The sequence below is a fragment of the Pelmatolapia mariae genome, linkage group LG7, assembly GCF_036321145.2.
Source record: "Pelmatolapia mariae isolate MD_Pm_ZW linkage group LG7, Pm_UMD_F_2, whole genome shotgun sequence".
NCBI lineage: Eukaryota > Metazoa > Chordata > Actinopteri > Cichliformes > Cichlidae > Pelmatolapia > Pelmatolapia mariae.
In genome coordinates, this window is record NC_086233.1 from 49830024 (window position 1) to 49849686 (window position 19663).

At 40.1% G+C, this 19663-nt stretch overlaps 1 protein-coding gene across 1 annotated transcript; it reads left to right on the forward strand.

Moving 5' to 3' along the window:
* The first annotated feature begins 1509 nt into the window (after positions 1–1509).
* On the forward strand, positions 1510–19024 carry LOC134631292 (disintegrin and metalloproteinase domain-containing protein 10-like). The gene is made up of 16 exons (XM_063479485.1): positions 1510–1686; positions 3698–3848; positions 5714–5832; positions 5995–6153; positions 6688–6788; positions 7953–8093; positions 9181–9273; positions 9359–9542; positions 9999–10162; positions 10250–10433; positions 11950–12100; positions 12207–12390; positions 12498–12606; positions 12729–12949; positions 13043–13169; positions 16034–19024. The coding sequence occupies exons 1-16, from the start codon at positions 1620–1622 to the stop codon at positions 16231–16233; spliced, it is 2355 nt and encodes a 784-aa protein (XP_063335555.1). The 5' UTR covers positions 1510–1619; the 3' UTR covers positions 16234–19024.
* The last annotated feature ends 639 nt before the right edge of the window (positions 19025–19663 follow it).

Genomic DNA, 19663 nt, shown 5'->3' on the forward strand with positions numbered 1-19663 from the left:
TATAAAGTATGCCAAACCTACAACCACAAAATGAAAAAGAATAATAGATGGATAAATGTTAATTTTAATGTTTTTTTTTATTTCAATTTGATAATTGTAAAAGAAATTATTCCAACCTGTCCAGACAGGTTTTGAGTAATGCTGCTAACACCCAGAAAAACCAAACCAAACAACCTCCTCGGTGGAAGTGAAAATAAGCACTTAATGATCAAAACTAGAGGCCAAAAAAGTGTTTTCACTATTTTGTAGCATAAACAGTGAATTTGTTATCTAATGTTCATGTTTCAGCTCTTTGAAATTTGTAAGTAAATTAATAAATTAAGTTTATTTATTAAGCTCTTTTCACAGTCATAAAGCACTGTACAGCAGAAAATAGTAAAGGAAATAAGAATATTAAGTGCCAAAAAAACGGGTAGTTACAAAAGTTTAAACAAAAAAAGTTTTGATACATGCTCAATCATCCAGGTAAGAAAAACCCTAAAGTTGTTTCTGTTCATCTGTACATCTGCCAATTTAATGATCAAGAAACTGACCTCACAGCCCATTGTTCATCAGTGGTGCTAGTTTCAGTCATTGTGCAAAGGTGATGTCACCACTCAGCCGAGACAGAAGAAGTCACTTGGATGAGTGACGAAACGTTTCTATGCCCAGATGAACAGAATCAACTTTTTGAGCTATCCTAAGAAGCAATAGAGATGATATTAGGTACTATGTGTCAAACCAGTAATACTTTTTATGATATTTCATAACTTGATAATAATCAATAATATTCTGACCAAAAAAATATGATCATGAAAATATGGTGATAGGATGATGAATAGGATGTTTGAGATGGAAATTAAAATGATGGAATAATAATTCATAATGGTGCGCTGTTATCATTTAAAGCCAAAACATTTACTTTATGACAAAAACTGTTTTGTGTGTGAAAATGTGTTAAACAATGTGATTATTCATTATTAACGAGTTATTAAATATATCATAATTTATAATATTCAGAAAAATTGTGATTGCCATTAGCTTTAATTACTTCCTCTGTCATAAATCAGAGGCATACGTCACTGGTTTGACACAAAGTATCCAATATCGCTCTCTGGCAGACCAGCCAATCACAACCTGCTTGGTGGACATTTAAAAAAAAAAAAAAAACTCAAGTAGCAGTATCATTCACAGTGGGAGGTTGATACTTGGGGGTGTTTCACAGTTTTGCATAAAGTGGCTTCAACAGTGAATGTTTATGTAATATTAATGTAAAATCATCTGCAATTGTACTAAAAGCCCTGTAGCTGAAATAATTGAGCAGTTAAGTAGTTATGCTGAGAAAAACTCTAGAATTTTCATGTTTATTGATGTGTGCATATATTTATATATTACACGCATGCACACAGAGAGGGATACGTATGACACTAGATCCGAGGCACACTGAGTGTTGTAATGTATGCAGGCCTAGTGGATCATGGACGCTTCTGGGGGAAGGGATGCCAGGCTATCCTGCGTCTGACGTCACGGCGCTGGAGAGAGGGAGAGGAGGCGATGTGAGGAAGCTGCAATAAACACACAGGGCGTCTGCGCCTATCTAAGTAGGACAATAAAGTGAAAACGGCATCAATGCTCTAACAATGGATTTGTCACATACCCTTCTCCTTAAAGTTTTCCTCTTCGTGTACTTGCTAAACTACACCCAAGGTGAGTGAGGCGGTTTCTGTCGGAGCAAATCGAGTTGTGTTGAATCCATGAAGCAGCGAGCGGAGAGGAGCAGAAATCCCGATAGCCTGCTAGCTACAGAAGGGATCAGCAGGGCCTGCTTGTTATGAAGAGGACTGCACCCTTTTTGCCGTATTACTTCAAGGCGACAAATCACACATAGCTTAAAAGCGGACTCGGATTCGCGCAGTCGATTGAAATAAACGGACATTGGGGAGTTACGTCCGTGTGTTGTCACCGTTTTTTATCGCCAGCTTTTGGGTGAGGGTTTTGTTGTTACCGTGCGAGCGGCGCCGACAGCCATTGTTATGAGAAGATGGAGATGCCGACTGTGTTAAAGCAGCGTTAGCTCTGAGCTAGCTGCCACTTTAGCCGCTAATTGTTCTGTCATTATTAAAAAAAATGACAACAACAGTTTAGCCCCGAAAATAACATGTGTTCAGTGTAAAAGACACAAGTTTTCTCATTTTGCTGGCATAATTTTGTCTGCAGTTTTGCTCCCTGTCAGTGGTGTTTTAAGTCAAATCAACCTACAGTCAGTATTTTAATAAAAATAGTTTGTGTGTGTGTCTATGTGTGTGTGGGTGAAGTGTGGGTGCCAAATTGCTCTGTGTAAAATGCAGTATTGACGTGTAATGCACTTCTGCCATCCTACCTCTATCTGCTATATGCCGATGCTGTGCTTTTAAATCCTAATGTTCTCAGCTAGATTTAGGAGTCATATACACAGATACATATACAATTACACAGTGGTTTTTGCCTGCATTACTTCTTTTATTAATCTAATCTAGTCTAAACTACAGGAAATCCTTCATGCCTAACACCACAGTACTTCTTTTTATTTATTACAATGTACTCAAGCTATTCATTCACATACATGAATTTCAGCTTGATTGAGCTCCTTTTTTCTAATTTTTACTTTCTGATTCAGTATTTTTTTTTATTGACCTATGTTGTTTTTGGCTACTGTAACACAGCAGTTTTAAGATAAATTAAGTCTAACTTGTCTCATATTTTCCTATATTTAATGTTTCTCTTTGATTAGTGTTTTTGAAGTGTATTAATCTTGGCTCCTCACATTTTCTTTATGTTTTGTAAGTCTTTAGAAATTAATTTATTTCAGAGATATAGTCATGGCCTTCACTTCTCATAGTCACCTCAATGAAAAATTTAATGTTACCACCTAAATATTTCATACCGCACATGAAAAGGGAAGTAGCTGAAGCCTGGTCTACTTATCCATCTTTGTTATAATGTTGCACAGAATCCTGTAATTTATGGCTCACTAGTCAGGCATAATTACCTGCCAGAGAGGCCTAATTACATGGACTCTGTTTACTAAAAAAGCTTCTCTCTTCTTTTTTTTATATGGACCAGCGATCTGACCTTATACTGAGGAAAGTGGTGTATATGTATGTGGAAAACATGCCAACATTCATTGGGGGAATAGATGCCATAAACAAAATCAGTCTAGAAAAACCCAGTTTTGTTTGAGTGTGAAACAGTGGGCAAAATGGGTGGAGATGGTTAAGAATCGCTTTCTTTCAAGCCCACTACCCAGTCTTCTGGTGGTGAAATAATTAAGCGGTGATGCTGTGGGCTGTCGTTGAGAGTTAGTCTAAGGCTGCCATTCATTTGGCTTAAATAGATTTTAGTTAAATGTTAAAACCCAGACCATACTGATTTGCTGTCTGTTTCCTTTATTGTAATCCTGCCTGTCAAATATTGTCCAGATTATCCGCCTTATGGGCATCTAAACCACCCTAACATGAGCAGTGCGTCAGTTGTTTACAAATGTAGCTTTTGTACATATTGAGTCTTTCTGTTAGGAATAGTTCGTGTTACCAACTAGAATCGCATCCCAGTTTCTAATGAGTAGGGAACGTGTTTTTTCTTTTTCGAATTTCCGCTGTATGTATATATTTGAGGGGAAAAAAACAAACATGCACACATACCTTTCTTTAACAGATGTTCCTTTGTTCTTTTCACACAGGACACTATAGAAATCCCCTGAACAAGTACATCCGCCACTATGAAGGCCTGTCCTATGACACAGAGCTTGTGCACAGCAAGCATCAGAGGGCCAAGAGGGCACTCTCTCATGAAGACAAGTACCTGCATTTAGATTTTCATGCCCATGGAAGGTTCGTGCACTTTCTTTTCCTAGATATTATCCAAAGGTAAAGTCTGTCTGCATCTGTTTTTCTTTTTTTCCCCTTTCTCTTCATGTATCTTTATTCATTTGTCTGTTTATTCATTTGCAAAGACCGTCCCGTGTACTTGTGCTGTTTATGATTAAAGTTGGAGGTCTTCTGTGTTGGGGGATTTGCAATTTTATTAAAAGTTGTTTTACAAAATCCAAAAAATACGCAGGTGCATCATGTTAGGTCAGTGTTCAGGATGGATTTTAATGATCAGACTTATTTTCTGTGTAGGTTTTCTGCTCTCCCCTGGAGCTTCAGTATTCCTTGATTGGTTGAATTAACCAGCAACTACTCTAATGTTTGTTTAATTGCTTAAACTAACTGTGTTGGTGGGATAGAAATGGGCTATTTAAAGACACAAACCTGAGCTCAAAATAATTGCTGTTGTCCAGGTGTTCTTATTCCCTGCAGTTAAAGTGAAACTGTGCATGTATTTGTCTGTGTTCGTTAGCTCTGTGATGTATGTGGTGTTTCATGCTGCCTGAGTGGAAACCCCTCCAAATATAGTATATTGGTTGATACTAACCGTCCTTGTCATGGTTCTTTATCTAATATTTTGAGGAGGTGGTGTTGTGAAAAAGCATCCATGACAAAGTCACGACCATCTGGCTGGGATCTTGGCAAAGGCAGTTTGTTGCCCTTCCTGTAACAGGCCCTGCTGTTTCTAAACTCAGATGCAGCTTAATAGGGAAGCGTATCATAAGAGCAAGGCAAACTCGGAAGGAAGATCTCTCTTCCACCTGCCTTTGCTTTTTGACCACCTGCCTTTCCTTTTTGACATTTGAACAAAATGTCTTGTACTTTACACTAAACAGCCACTAATAGTAAAGTGAGGATGCTTTTAGATTCATATGCAGTATAAGGTTTGCCTCTAAAACACCACTAGTTCTTAGGTTTTTAGTTCAAAGTGCTGGGGCAGTAGTTTCCTTCACACATCTTTGAGAATTGCCCTATTTTTCTGTAAATTATGGCTCTCTGTGTTATTTTCTCACGGAATCCCAGACTGAGTCCACGTTGATGTTGTGATCACAGTGTGGGAGCTTTACCATCTGTTGCAAGACTCCTTGTTCTTGTCGCCAAAGAACGGACTTTGACTCTTGTTGGGTTTTTTTGGGCCCATTGCCATCCTACAGAATAAAGATTTTGGACCTATCACATGCCTCCTTAATAGGATTGAGCAATGGATAACATCTAGAGAGCCTAAAACCTTTGCAGAGTTCTGTATGTATCTGAAACAGCCAATAAACATGTTAATGTACCGCAGAGTTTTCCCCTGAGATTCCTACAAAGAAACAGTGATTCACTAGGCATTGTGCACGTTGCAAGATGTATTGTTTGCTATTATATTAAGCTTCAGATCTAAATTTTACAAAGGCTTTGTGTTTTGTCTGTTCACAGACCTAGAGAACAGCAACTTTCACACAATGCGAGCGTACAATAAGAGCACTGTGTAGGTGTTCCATGAAATCCGAGCTTTACTGTAACATGTTTTTTTTCCCTCTCCATATGTTTGAACTACAAAAAACACAGCATTGTTGCTAGATGCCCTAATTTCAAATTTTCTGTTTGGTCTCTTACAAATTTAAATGCTGCAATTTTGCATCTGCAGCAGAAAACGGCGTATTTGGTGGGTTTTTTGTTTTGTTTTTCCCTGCGAATGCTCTTGCTTCGACCCCACCCCCTTTTAATTTGCAGGTTCATTTTTAGAGAAGGCTGGGTAAATGTTGCTTACTTCCACTACTTACGGCCAACTGCAGCTCCTCTCCTGAATCTGAAGGCCTTCTTGTTTATCTCTTTGATTTCAGGCACTTTAATTTACGAATGAAGAGAGATACCACCTTGTTTTCCCCAGATTTGAAGGTAGATGTTTCAGGTGAAGAGATTCCATATGATACCTCTCACATCTACACTGGAGAAATCTTTGGTAAGACTATAAATTTTTCACAGTTGTTTAAATGTGTCACTACAGTACTGCTGCTCTAGGGGATTTTTCAAATAACTGTTGGCTTTGTTTTTCTCAAATGCAAATGCACCCTCTTCTGTGTCAATCTTCTGGTGCTTATAATTGTACGATTTGGACTCCCAGGCGAGAAAGGCACATTGACTCATGGCTCCATTGTGGATGGTAAATTTGAGGGTTTTATTCAGAGCTACCATGGCACTTACTACGTGGAGCCTGCGGAGAGATACCTTGAGGACAAGGACGTGCCCTTCCACTCTGTCATCTACCATGAAGATGACATACGTGAGTCCCTGCACCTTTAGCCACGCAAATACTTTGACAGGCTATTATCCCGTGATCATCGAGTGTGTGTTTAGATATATGCGTGTGTGACTGGAAAGTGCGAGGTTAGTGCTGCCGAGCCGATGGAGGCAGACTGGTGTGATAGGCCCCCCTGGGGAGCACAGACACCTGGGGTGTTCATTAGCTGAGTAACACAATCTTGCTCTTGGGTACTGGCTCATTTCAGCAGGCTTTGCAATGTTGATACTAATAGTGAGCACCAAGTACACTTCACTACACTTTCAAATCATAATTTCACATCATCTGTGTACACATAGCGTGTGGCTGAGGGGCAAATTAAACATAATTGTGAGAGGAATCACTAATGAGAGCGACAGGAAAGTAACTCACACAGCAAAGCTAGACTCAAGTGACGTGTAAGTACTTCCATTAGCTGATCATGAATAGCGCCTGAAATAGAGTGACTCACGGGGTTAAGTAGCTAACATTGTCTCCCATAATCCTAACAGTGTTGTGTCTGTCTCTCTCATACAGACTACCCGCACAAGTATGGCCCAGAGGGAGGCTGTGCCGATAGCTCTGTGTTTGAAAGGATGAAGAAATACCAAGCCTCTGCCATGGAGCAGCCCCCTAAGGTTAACTTCACCACACACCACAATAAACCCTGACAGGGTTTAGTGAAGAGCTTTGAGGATATTTTATGGTACTACTTAGTCAGGGTCAAAGATACCTAGAGATGTCTTTTTAAAGTCTCTGTGCCTGGTTCTATGTTGTAAGTTATAACCATGTAAGTGTTAAACCAGTATAGTCACAGTTAAGATTTGTCACTTTATTATTAATATGTAATATATTTTTTCTTAACTGGAGTTTTGCATATGATTGTTATTTCACAGATTTCCATCAATTGTATTACGACACGGTTTAGTTTGGCCAGACGATCATCTGTATAAAAGTTCACCTGTTCATTTGTTATTGTTGTAGAGGAGTGTTAGCAGGATTACTCAAAAAGTTAAAAAGATTTAACTGCATGAAAAATTTTCCAGAGCTCAGGCTTGGCCCACATTGCAAAAATGAATCATTCTTGGAGTCAGTTCAGATCTCAATCCAGGAAATTTTGGGGAAGGATTCTTTATCACTGCAAGATGGGCACAGTTAGACATTTCATCATATCTTCACAGATCAAGTTTAGTGTCGCGTTTGCAAGAATGTGTCACAAACTAATTCAGATTTAGACATCCTTTTGGATTCAGAAATAAGGAAAGCAGCATCTAAGCCTCACGTGTATTATTATCACATTCAAGTGATAGACTGAAACAGGATGACATAATGTTCAATTTGGTACCTGACAATAAAATGTAACACCTTATCTCAAGCTGTGCCTCTTAGCTCTAATCCAATCAGAGATAGTAGGCAGTAATAAAATATGTCTGTGTTCAATTTAAACCACATTAACAACAAGCATTAGTTTGATTTATATGTTACTTCTGACTCACTTGGTGTGACATGTCACTGCAAAACTCTGTGACCGAAAAGTACTGAACACCTTAAAACTCCACGTGAGATAGGTGTCCATCAGTGGCAGTGGTCAGCCTTTTCCCTCCACTCTGTATGTGACATAGAAAGCACATATTCCTCTGCAGAATACAGCTTCATGAACATACTGCAGCTGAAGAACCACAGCCTAAAAATACCGGACATTATTTATTTACTCTTTTTACTGTTTGGTGGAAAAATCCTTTAAATATGTTTTATTTAACTGTGTGTTTCCTGCTCTGCCTCTTCTGTCCCACTCGCACCAGGAAGTCCACACTGATCTGGACACCCAGCTGCTGAGGAAGAAGAGGATGGCCCAGGCTGAGAAAAACACATGTCAGCTTTTTATTCAGACCGACCACCTCTTCTTCAAGTATTACAAGAGTAGAGAAGCTGTCATAGCGCAGGTAACGCACAGGAAGTGACTTGGTATATACTACTCTTAATACTTTCTAAAGCCTAGGAATATATCGATAAGAGAAAATGTCCACAAACTACAATTTCTATGGAGTTGCGTTACGGTGTAGGAATTGTCATATTTTGACAAATCTATTATCATTTTCTGGGGAGAGTTGTACTAAGACATTAGCACCACTCAAGCACTACCCATTAACTACTGCGCTTAATTAATGAGAGTGAGGCTGTTTTCCATTTTTCCTAATCTGTATGCTAACCTAACTTAGTATACAGGAGGCTAGCAGCAATAGGAAGATATTACTGCCAGCAGTAACTTATTATTCGGTCTACTCCCTTTATAGTGTACACGTTGCCACTTCAGTTTTTCCACCAGCTTAAAGCCCCCAGTATAGCCCTGATTACATCATCCTTTTATGCTCGCGGTATTCTCCTGAACGATAGGTGTCGCAGGTGTCAGACAATACCTCCACATCAGTGCTGATATAGAAGAAGTCAAAAGTGGAAGCATAGAAATTGTCTATCTATCTATTGATTTAATTATTTATCGTCTGTTTGTTCTTTTAGGTTTGTTTATTTTCAGAAAGTTTTTTCTTGTACCATCTCCCTCTCAGCAGTCTGTGACTGTCAGAGATTCTGTATTGATATGTCATTAAAACGGTGGTATAAACCTACACGATCGTAAACTTGTCTCTTCAACCTGGTGGCAGTGGAACAATGCGTCAGGTTACAAAAATAAAGAGATGCAAAAATGGCTGCTTGCGACGGCAGATATGACGTCAGTTTGATGTCAATGTTGTCATACGGTGCCATTCGACAGGCACCGCATGGGTAATGTCCTAGGTCAGTGCCACGCCTGGCATAAACATTGATTTTTTTTATTTTTTTTTTTTTTAAATGCGAAAACCACATATAGCCAGTTGAATAATGTATGATATTAGCCTACTGTTTCTGTTAACTGTTGTTGTTAGCAATAGAGCTACATAAAAGCAGCTCTTGTTAGTACTTGTACCATCACATACGGCGTACTTGAGTGAAATGTCAGCTACTAAAAGTATGAATACCTCGTACTTCCTTCAGATCTCCAGTCATGTGAAGGCCATTGATGCCATTTATCAAGGCACAGACTTCATGGGCATTCGTAACATCAGTTTCATGGTGAAAAGGATCCGGGTGAGTCTTTTGCAGATCGGCCGCTTTTGCATTTTAGGTCTGTTCACAGTCTTTCCTGTGAACCAGCTGTCTCCTGTCTTCACAGATAAACACCACCAATGATGAGAGGGACAAGTCCAACCCATTCCGCTTTGCCAACATTGGTGTGGAGAAGTTTTTGGAGCTGAACTCGGAGCAGAACCACGACGACTACTGCTTGGCTTATGTTTTCACCGACAGAGATTTTGATGATGGGGTGCTGGGTTTGGCCTGGGTGGGAGCGCCCTCAGGTACGCAAATCTTATTCTTGTGATAAGCAAGCAGACTGTGTCTTGTTTTTACAGAAAGGTACAAAAACATAATTTTTTCACATTCCTTAGCAGGAATTTGTCCTCGCAAGTGTAGACTGAAGCTCATCAAGCAGGAACATATTTTTCTTTAAAACTGTCGGCAGATATTTGTTGCAGTCTGTTTTTACTCTACGCCGAAGTTAATTTGACTTTTTAATTGAAAGCACTGCAGTTAAATTGCAAATTTGCTGCAGTAAAATGGGCATCTCCTCTCAGTAATGACAAACAAAATTTGTCTTCAGCATGTACTGTAAACATGATGATGAAGTATGTTTTTAAATAAGGCCTCCTGTCACTTATTTGAATAGCTGGTGTTAAATTAATCACATTCACTCTCTTCATTGAGCGAAATCTTTCCGTATTTTGTTTGTTGCAAATTGTTCCTTTCCTTCTCAGGGAGCTCTGGAGGCATCTGTGAAAAAAGCAAGCTGTACTCGGACGGAAAAAAGAAGTCTCTCAACACTGGTATAATCACTGTACAGAACTATGCCTCCCACGTACCTCCGAAAGTCTCCCATATCACTTTTGCACATGAAGTAGGACACAACTTTGGCTCCCCGGTGAGTGCCGCATTTATGATGCCTGTACTCTTTGTCCCTTTTTCCTTGCTTTTAATCTTTGATTTTCTTTTTCTTCCTCGCTGCCAGCATGACTCTGGATCTGAGTGCACACCAGGGGAATCCAAAAGCCAAGACAAGAAGGAGAAGGGCAATTATATCATGTATGCAAGGGCTACATCTGGAGACAAGCTCAACAACAACAAGTTCTCCCTCTGCAGCATTCGCAACATCAGCCAAGTGCTGGAAAAAAAGAGGAACAACTGCTTCGTCGGTACGTTTTACTGTTTCTGTTGGATTTAGGGCCTCGATCTTAACTTGTGATCAGGGTTAGGGTTCTTCTGATGGTGTGGCATATTTTTACCCCAAAGTCTTAATTAGTGAAATAATTCAGGCATCCTGAGAAGTTATTGGCTAGTATCAGCTTTGAAAAGCCAGCTTGGCATTAGTCCATGGTATTTTTGTACAGTATTTGGCAGACTGTGGAAGTATACCTTGTCATCTTTTTTCTTTCTCTTTGTTTTTCTTGCCAGTTTCACACTTTTGAGTCAGTAGAACAGCAAACCGATGCTTCAGAAGTCACTCGATTAATTCACCATGTGATTGGCGTGTCTAAAAAATCTTCCTGTTTTGCACAAGCTGTTTAAAGTGACGTGCATCTTGGCTGCACTGATATGACTGAAAAATGCTTTAGCTTTTCAGACACTGCCTTAATACACCCACCCACAAACTGACGTTTTTTTGGGTTTATGCTTTTGGCTCTTTGAAGGGTCCTTTTCTATTTTTTTTTTCCCAGCAACTCATTCTCTCCAGAGCAGCATTCAAGGGTTTGGTGTGCATGCGCGCTCAGAATGAGCCTTTGGGGGATGAGGGTCCACTACCGTCAGCATGATTTGTGTACACAGTGAAGGAAATTTTTGTGCATTTTTCTAATGGTTCAGGCCTTTACACAAAAAACACTTTGCAGAAAAAAAGACCCCATGAAATTTAGAATTTTTAAGAAGCAAACTTGTATTTTGTTAAAATTTCGCAAAAAAAAAGTCTCCTCAAAAAACACACTATGGGAGTCAAAACATGGAGTCGACATCAAGTGATGATCAAGCAATGACGAGTTGGTCCTGATGTTTGTAAATGTGAAAAGGAAGAATCTGAGTTCATCCAGTTCTCAGGAGAAGACAGTAGAAGGAAGAATTTCATGGTTTGACCCATGAGTTGAAGCTGCATCACGACCATTTTCCTACATACCGTCAGTGGGGCAGTTTGAACTGTTGTTGGCAGAGTTGGGACCACATCTGATCGATTGACCCGGAGCAGCATCTAGTTGTGTGTCTAAGATAAAATAGTATTATTTTACTATTATATTATCATTGTATACTCAGTAGCGGTGCACATTTTGTGCTGCGAGTACACTTGTTGCCAAATGCAGTGGTCTGATCCGGAAAAATAAATGCAGCAAATTTGTCCAGCAAGTTGCACAATCCTGTGTAAGGATGCATTAGGAATGGGCGAGTCCAAAAATATTTTTAACGCGCAAAATGTCCGTACGATTATTATGCGTCTGGTGTGTAAAAACCTTAAAACAATCAAAAATCTCAATGTGTAAATGGAGAGAAAAACTGGGGGACAATTTTTCGTTGTCACACCTGACTAGGAAAAGGGGGTTTTCTTCTACAGAGCATCAAAAAGTTTGTAATTCATAAAAACCCCTGATATTATTTAATAAATATCTGATTTAAACTTTGAGCTTGCTCCGCAAAGGGCTCAACACTTTTTTCTTTTTTTCAAAACAGAGTCTGGCCAGCCCATCTGTGGTAATGGTATGGTGGAGCCTGGTGAGCAGTGCGATTGTGGCTACAGCGATCAGTGCAAGGACAAGTGTTGCCATGACGCCAACCAGCCTGACAACAAGAAGTGCACATTAAAGGACCATACAGTCTGCAGGTAGATGATGATTTTTTATTTTTCAGTTTGACCATTTTAATATTTCTTAAAGAGGGTGTTCTCATGTTTTGAGTCTTAACTCGAAGCTTTTCTCTTCCCCAAAAAGTCCCAGCCAGGGTCCTTGTTGTACAAGCGAATGCATTTACAAGGCTCGCGGTGACAAGTGCCGAGAGGAGTCGGAGTGTGCTCACCATGGCGTGTGTAAGGGCGACAGCGCCCAGTGCCCCACGTCGGAGCCCAAGGCCAACTTCACCGCCTGCCACGGAGAGACTCAAGTCTGCCTCAACGGGGTGAGTGGCTGAAGAAATCACACCTTGAAGAACTGGTTGTCATAGCAACACTGTACTCATACTAGCAAGTGTCTGATCTCGCCTGTCCTCGTGCTCCTCCTCCGCAGGGCTGCTCCGGCTCCATCTGTGAGAAGTACGGGCTCGAGGCGTGTACCTGTGCCAGCCAAGATGGCAAGGATGAGACCGAGCTTTGCCACGTGTGCTGCATGGAGAAAAGTGAGTCATTTACCCTTTCTCACACCTTTTTATAAGCAGGCTCTTTCTTTTTTAAATATACGGGTGAGTTTTGTCTTTTTTTTTCTTTCTTTTTTTTTAACTGGATTTGTCTCTCTGCACAGCGAATCCCAGCACATGCAGCAGCACAGGATCAGAGCGCCTGGCTCGTTTCTTCAATAAAAAGGTCACCACGTTGCCAGCTGGCTCGCCTTGCAACGACTTTAAGGGCTACTGCGATGTGTTCATGAAGTGCCGACTGGTGGACGCAGATGGGCCACTTGCCAGACTAAAGAAGGCCATCTTTAACCCTGAGCTGTATGAGAACATCGCCGAGTGGATTGTGGTGCGTGTCGACATCTTGATTGTGAATGATTAGTTAGTATGTGGGGGGTCTTTTTCTTTTCTGTATTTGATTTGCGCTTCATTTTCATCCCAGGCTTACTGGTGGGCAGTGCTCTTGATGGGTATCGCCCTCATCTTGCTGATGGCTGGTTTCATTAAGATCTGTAGTGTGCATACTCCCAGCAGCAACCCCAAACTTCCACCACCCAAACCACTTCCAGGTGAGTCCAGAAGACTAAAAAGAGACCTCATCTAATAAGAGCGTTTAGCTTTTACGCATTTTCATGGAAGATTTTCAGATAATTTACCTGACCACCCAGATGTTTTAAGTCACATGTCTGCAGTTTGCTTTCAAACCTCCTTTAAAATTGATTGTGACATTCAGTGTTTTTGGGGGTGGGGGAGAGGGTTAAATATCATTTTTATTCAGGCAGGTCAAACCACCGAGAGAAAGCTCTCTTTTACAAGGACACTCTAATTACAGTAAATATGAAAGCTACTTTTAGCTCCTGCCTTTTTCACAACGGGTTGTCACAGCAGGTAGCTCCGCATGTTTGATTTGGCAGATTTTTACGCCGGATGCCCTCGCTGACACCACACCAATGGGATTCGTGTCTCCTCCCGCGATCAAACTGGGGAGCTTTTGCTTGCTAAAAGAGTGTGTAAACCACTACACTACAGGGACACAAATGAATAAAAATACAGATATATTTTTAAAAACCTATTTATTGTCAGGCTGTAAAGTTAAATTAATCATGCAGTTCATGTTATCATTTACGGGCTTATTAACAATTTATATGGTCAGTGTTGTGAAAACTGTTTCCTGAGAGCACTTACAGATTTGACCAGTGAATCTCAGTTCCTAAACTTGATCCAAATTAAACTCAGATTGAGCTTTGAATGTTCACACATAAAAAGCATCACATTAAATCCACTGTACTGTGTGCCTTGTTAACCCTGCAGTCATACCTGTGAATGAGAGCAGTGTTATGATTACTTATTCTTATAGTTTCTCTACATGACTTTGGTTTTCTCACTGCATCCTGTGCTGTTGCGCCTAAGGGTGGTCATGGCAACCGATCTACTTGTTTAAATGTGAGAGAAGAATAAAGTGTAGCTGAATATTCTAAAAGGCATATTCAAATTAAGCAGAGTATAATGGGTAAGGTGATGTATCATTAGTACAAAATGTTTCCATGTATTTAAGAGCAGTTTAATGACATTTTCTTTGTTAATTAAGAGTATTTTTAAAAGTTGCTGTTTTTTGGCATGTTGTACACACGTGCTACACGTTGATAACATTAGCAGCCCAACTTTCCTAAAGTTGTTGACGTCTGCAGTCAGAATGGGGTTTTGCTCTGCTCCACTTGAGTGCTGATCTTCCAGCCTACGTGCAACCGTTTATTTTTCTAGATCAAAGGACCACAGATCAGTTCCTTTAGCTTGTTTACAATTAGCTTCTTTCTGCTGCAGCTACAGTTAGTGGCAGGTGGTTTCTTGAAGTCTTGGACAGCAAAGCTAACCGCTGACAGTAAATAAAATAAATCGTAAGTCTGTCGGTATGAGCTAACAGAGAGAGTGTGTGTGGGTGTTCTGCCTCCATATCTCCTGCTGTGCCCTACGTGTGAGAAAGACCAGCTTTGGACAATGTCTTTACTTGATTGTTAAGAGCAAGGGTTTTCAAACCTTTGATTACCAGGTGCGGGTTCAGGGGTTGAAGCCTACAGAGGAAAAATGCACACATCAAACACTTTTATTGCTTGTATCTTACCCATATATAGGAAGTTTATGTTGGTTTTTGCCATTTTTGTACCCTTTCTATAGTATTTTCAGTCAGGCTCTAATAAACATTGTTTAACACTTTCATTAGACCACCTGTCATAAAAACAAAAAAGCACAAATTTAAAAAAAAAATCTGTCAAACTTTATGTTAAACACAGTCTATAAGCACCTCACGCAAGACTTCTGTTTGCTGATTTCTCCTCTGCTTTTAATGAGACTGGCCTCTCATTTTAAACTTTTAGATTAGCTCCTGATGCTGATTTTAAACTTTCTCACTGAAAGAGTCCAACAGGTCCTCGTTAATGGACAAATATCCAGTAGGATTGTGTCAAGCTCCCGTTGACCTCAGGGCTGTCTTCTGTCACCCCTTCTTTTTATTATGTACACCGACAGCTGCAGGATGCCGTTTTTTTGTTTGTTTGTTTGTTTGTTTGTTTTGGGGGGGGGGGGGGGGGGGGGTAAATTTTATTATTCGTTTATTGAAAGTCTTTTAACATCTTCTTTTATCTGCTGGTTCAGTATTTTACCTGTTAAGTTTGGAAACTCTCTCAGTCATAATGTTAACACCTCCAAAATCACTGGGGTCAGATTTGTGCTCACTCTGGGAAAAACAGGTGATAAAGAAGGCAAAAGACGTTGTTATACATTTATTTTTTTGACCTCCTTGTTGTTGATCGCTGCCTTGACATGCAACAGTGTTGGTGATAAGTGGTTGTGTGAGTAAGCTGCGAACAAATTACCCTTTTTGGGGGAATAATAAAGTTGATCTGAATCTGAAATCTCGTTCAAAATAAAAATGACTGAATTCACTGAACGTTTCTATATATGAACTTGGACTTTTCTAAGAAGTCAGAAATTGGTCAAGTTTAACATTCAGTACTAGTTGATTAAACATTACAGAAACATGAAAAAACTAATTAGGTAATTGCTAATGCTGCTAATTTAGTACAGCCATGGCATAAACCTCACATTGGGGTCTGATTTAATAAATTCCTTCAGTAGCGCAGGGTCATAAATGACAGCACACTGTAAGATGAATGCGATGCAAGGTAGGCCCATTCACAAGCAGGGGTCACTCTTTGAGGTCCGCTGTGAAAGAACAGCTGCTGATACTTTGTGATTTTTGAGTTTCCCTACATGAGAGATGATAAATGTGAGATAAACACGTCATCAAACAGAAACGGTAATCCTTCCTCACACTGCAAGACCACCAGCTTAGGAACAAGGGCTGCAGCTGAACAAAACAAATCTAGGACGATACTCGTCTTTCTTGAGCCTAAGTTAACTCTCTTTCCTCTGACAGGGACTTTGAAAAGACGACGAGCGCAGCAGCATGCTAGCTCTCAGGTGCAGCACCAGTCCCAGCACCCGCACGGCCACAGCGGACATGGGGGCCACGGCGGCCAGCGGCAGGCACAGAGGCAGCCTCAGCGCCAGGCACAGCCCCAGAGGCACCACCGTCAGCCCAGAGAGAACTATCAGATGGGCCAGATGAGACGCTGAGACCCTGCACCCAGCTCCCCCCTGCTCCCCCCAATGCCTTGGCTCCTCCTTGTGCCTACAGAGGGAAACAAAAGCGTCACTCCATCCAAAGAAACGCCTGACATGGTTGTTAGTCATCATCATATCCTCCAATTACAGAAAAAACAAGACACGCGAAAAAGAGAAAACGCTATTCAGCAACTCGATTGGCTCTTTGTGGAGGGGACTTGACCATCAGCCATTTCCACTGCAGTGCGATCTAGCAAATTTTTTTTTCCCCATCTTTTTTTCTTTTTTTTCTTTAAGGAGTGCCAAGGAGTTAAGGAATCGTTTGTAGCTTTAGTTCATTCTGTGGTTTGTTTTGTTTTTCTTTTTTCTTCGTTTGCAACATCTTCTTGAGTGACAGGCCCGTAGCTGCTGGTGAACTCTTTTTTTTTTTTTTTTTCGTTCTTTTGTTTTTGTCATCTTAGCCAGGAATGAGAGACACTCAGTGGGGATTTGCGGCACTTTTGTGATTTCACACATGTCAAACGGCAAAAGACACAGGCTCCGGTCTCTCGTGCAGACGGTCTTCTGCATGTGATTGTAAATATTTAGTGTATCATAAGTGAAAACAAACTATTTCTTCTACTGTAAATGTGTAATTCTTCATTTTTTTTTTTTTGTTTTCTTTAATTTTTCGGTTAGTGCTCTCAGGATTCTTAACACATAAATGAAAGAATGACAGTTGTGGTGAGTTCCTTGGACGCTGCCGTTGAGGATTTGACGCCATCGAGTTCTCTCCGCGGTCCAATCAGGTGGATCTCTCTCACTTTCATGAACTCGCTAGGTTTTGATTTGCTTTTCTTTGAACAACAAGGTCGCCATATCCCACTTTCTAGGCCTTCTCTGTTCAAGGTCCCTTTATTTCACCTTTTTTTTTTAAATTGTCTCGCTAACATCATGTCTTGCCCCTGTTGTACGACAAACTGGACGAGGTCAGAAACAGAAGGAGAAATCGCCTAGTTTGGTGCAACCGTTTACTGTCTGTTTCTTTCTTTCTTTCTTTGTTTTTGATAATAATGAAGAACGAATAACCACTAACTGAAGCTGATGTTGATCCTGCCTGTTCAGATATGAAGTCGAGGTGAAGAGTGAAGGCTGCTGTGGCGTAGTGTAGAAGTGAGAGTGTATCATGTTACAGAGTTAGTTTACATGAGTGTGGAAATAAATTTTAAAAATGACTTAAAAAAAAAAGATGGAATCATTCTATTATTCTTCAGATAGCGAAACTAAGAAGTTTTTAATGTGGGCATGCAGACACATTTATTAAATGTGACTATTAATTGACCAAGGTTTGTAATGTTTGTATGTCACTCAACACGATTTACTTTGGACCGCCGGAGCGAGCGGTGTAACGCAGCAGTGTTGTCACATTTATTCACCAACACGTCCCTCAGCGGGGTCACTGCTTCCACGGGAAACGAGCTTCTGGTCCAATCTCTCATCTCAAGGACTGAATTCCCCTTAAGAGCTCATGAGTGCAGGCCTCAGAGTTTACATGAGCGTGCCATAGAACTTTTACGGAGCAGTGCACAGGTTTTCTAAAATCCAGGAAGCACCTGCGAGGTTTCCACTTTAAAGAGAATGAAATGAAGGCTGTGCGATTCGACCTCAGGTGTTTTCTTCCTCTCTTCGCTGCACCAAAGGGGCATCTTGGAAAAACAAGTTAATCACAACACTCACTGGAAGGATCTGATCATGTAATCATGACATAGTATGCTAAAGTCCTGTCATTTCATTTACCAGGCAGACATTTCGCCCGACGGGATCCTCCAGCAACGACACGTTGCAGATTTTTTTTTGCATTAAATGCTGTGGAAGGACTTTCTGTGCTCTGACTTCATTTTTATCGTGGCATTATGGCTATACTTTAAATGCATGCGGTACTAATCATAACTAATATCTATCTGGTCATTACAGCCACACATGTGCTCTGGAGGGGACGCGACAAACATAATGACACCTCACGGTTTTCCGTTCACGCGGCAGATGAATCAAGCAGGTCGACGAGGTGTTTTGGTTTTTTTTGTTTTCCTTTTCTCTGTACAAAAATTGAGCTCTTTTTAAATCTGATCTCCTGAGCCACGTCTCACCTGTCAGGGCCCGGAGAACTGAACCTGTAAACTTGTACAGTACTTGGGAAAAAAATCGAATAAAATTTGCATTTTATTTGAAAAATGAGAATTACATTTTTGATACATCGGTTTAATTTTTTTTTTGTACCCTAATTCCAGAGTAAGTTGTTTTAAAGATGTTCATATGTGACAAACTTTCCTCTCTTTTAAGTTATTTTATGTTCTTATATGTGCTAGTTGAACTGGAGTTTGCTTACAATACTTTTCTCCACCGTCATCAATGCTTAAAAACAATTCAGTGTGATAGAGTCAATGTTACATTCTCATTTTTGTCTTTGTTATCCTGTGGCATGGTTTGGGTAGAAGAGCAGAAGAATAATGCCTGTAAATTTCCTTTCTTTTTAATTTCGTAGTCTTGGTAAAGTTTTTAAATAAACGTGCACTGAAAAATGTCCAAATTGAGTTGAAAATGTTGTAGGTGACGTAGGCCGAAAGAACACATGATTAAAAAGTAATACTACTGTCTGATTTTAATGTTCACTGTGTTTTATACAGTATCGGAAATTTTTGTTCACTTTGAACATTTTTACTAAAAAAAAACAACAAAAAAAAAATCAAATTGTATTGTGCAAAGAGATGTAATTTTTTGGAGTACTTGAAATGCATTAATTAAAAGACTCATTCAAAATAAAATAGACCCCTGTTTGCTGTCTGTAAATGTGTGCGTGCTCTGGCTTTTTCTCTCCGTGTGAGGCAGTTTGTTCTGAGGACTGTGCAGCCAGATGTTTAAAGGGCCACTCCCCCTGATTTAACACGAACCGTCATTTGCATTGGGCTTGAAATAAATGGAAAGCTTGCATTACAGACTGGTGTCGTGGTGTTTGAAAGATGCTGATGTTGTTTGTGAAAAAGTTCAGTTTGGGGAGAATGTAAGAGATCGGTGTGAAGTTATTAGATCTTGTGATTTTTTTTTTATTATTTTATTTTTTTTTACCAAACTGTTTTTCTATTTTCTAATACGAGCACTGCTGAGGAAAAGCACCATCCCACTCCAATCTGTGTGATACTCTGTTAGTGAAGCAAACATCTACACACAGCTAATAAAATAAGAAATCCCTTTACAGCAGTTAAAAGTTAAACTTGCAAAACTGTTGTCCACATTGTTAGGTACACCTGTTCAAGTGATCAACACAATATGCAATCAGCCAGTCACTTGCCTGCAATTCAGTGCAGGCATGTTGACAAGGTCAAGACAACCTGCCAGAGATCAAACTGGGCATCAGAATGGTTAGAAAAAGGTGATTTAAGCGACTTTGAATGTGGCGTGGTTGTTG

Bases quoted from the DNA above. Each gene is read 5' to 3' on its own strand.
- LOC134631292 (XM_063479485.1), top strand. From the start codon at position 1,620: ATGGATTTGTCACATACCCTTCTCCTTAAAGTTTTCCTCTTCGTGTAC. The intron at 5,833-5,994 runs GTAAGACTATAA...TTGGACTCCCAG, and splicing joins CTACACTGGAGAAATCTTTG to GCGAGAAAGGCACATTGACT. The intron at 12,101-12,206 runs GTAGATGATGAT...TTCCCCAAAAAG, and splicing joins AAGGACCATACAGTCTGCAG to TCCCAGCCAGGGTCCTTGTT.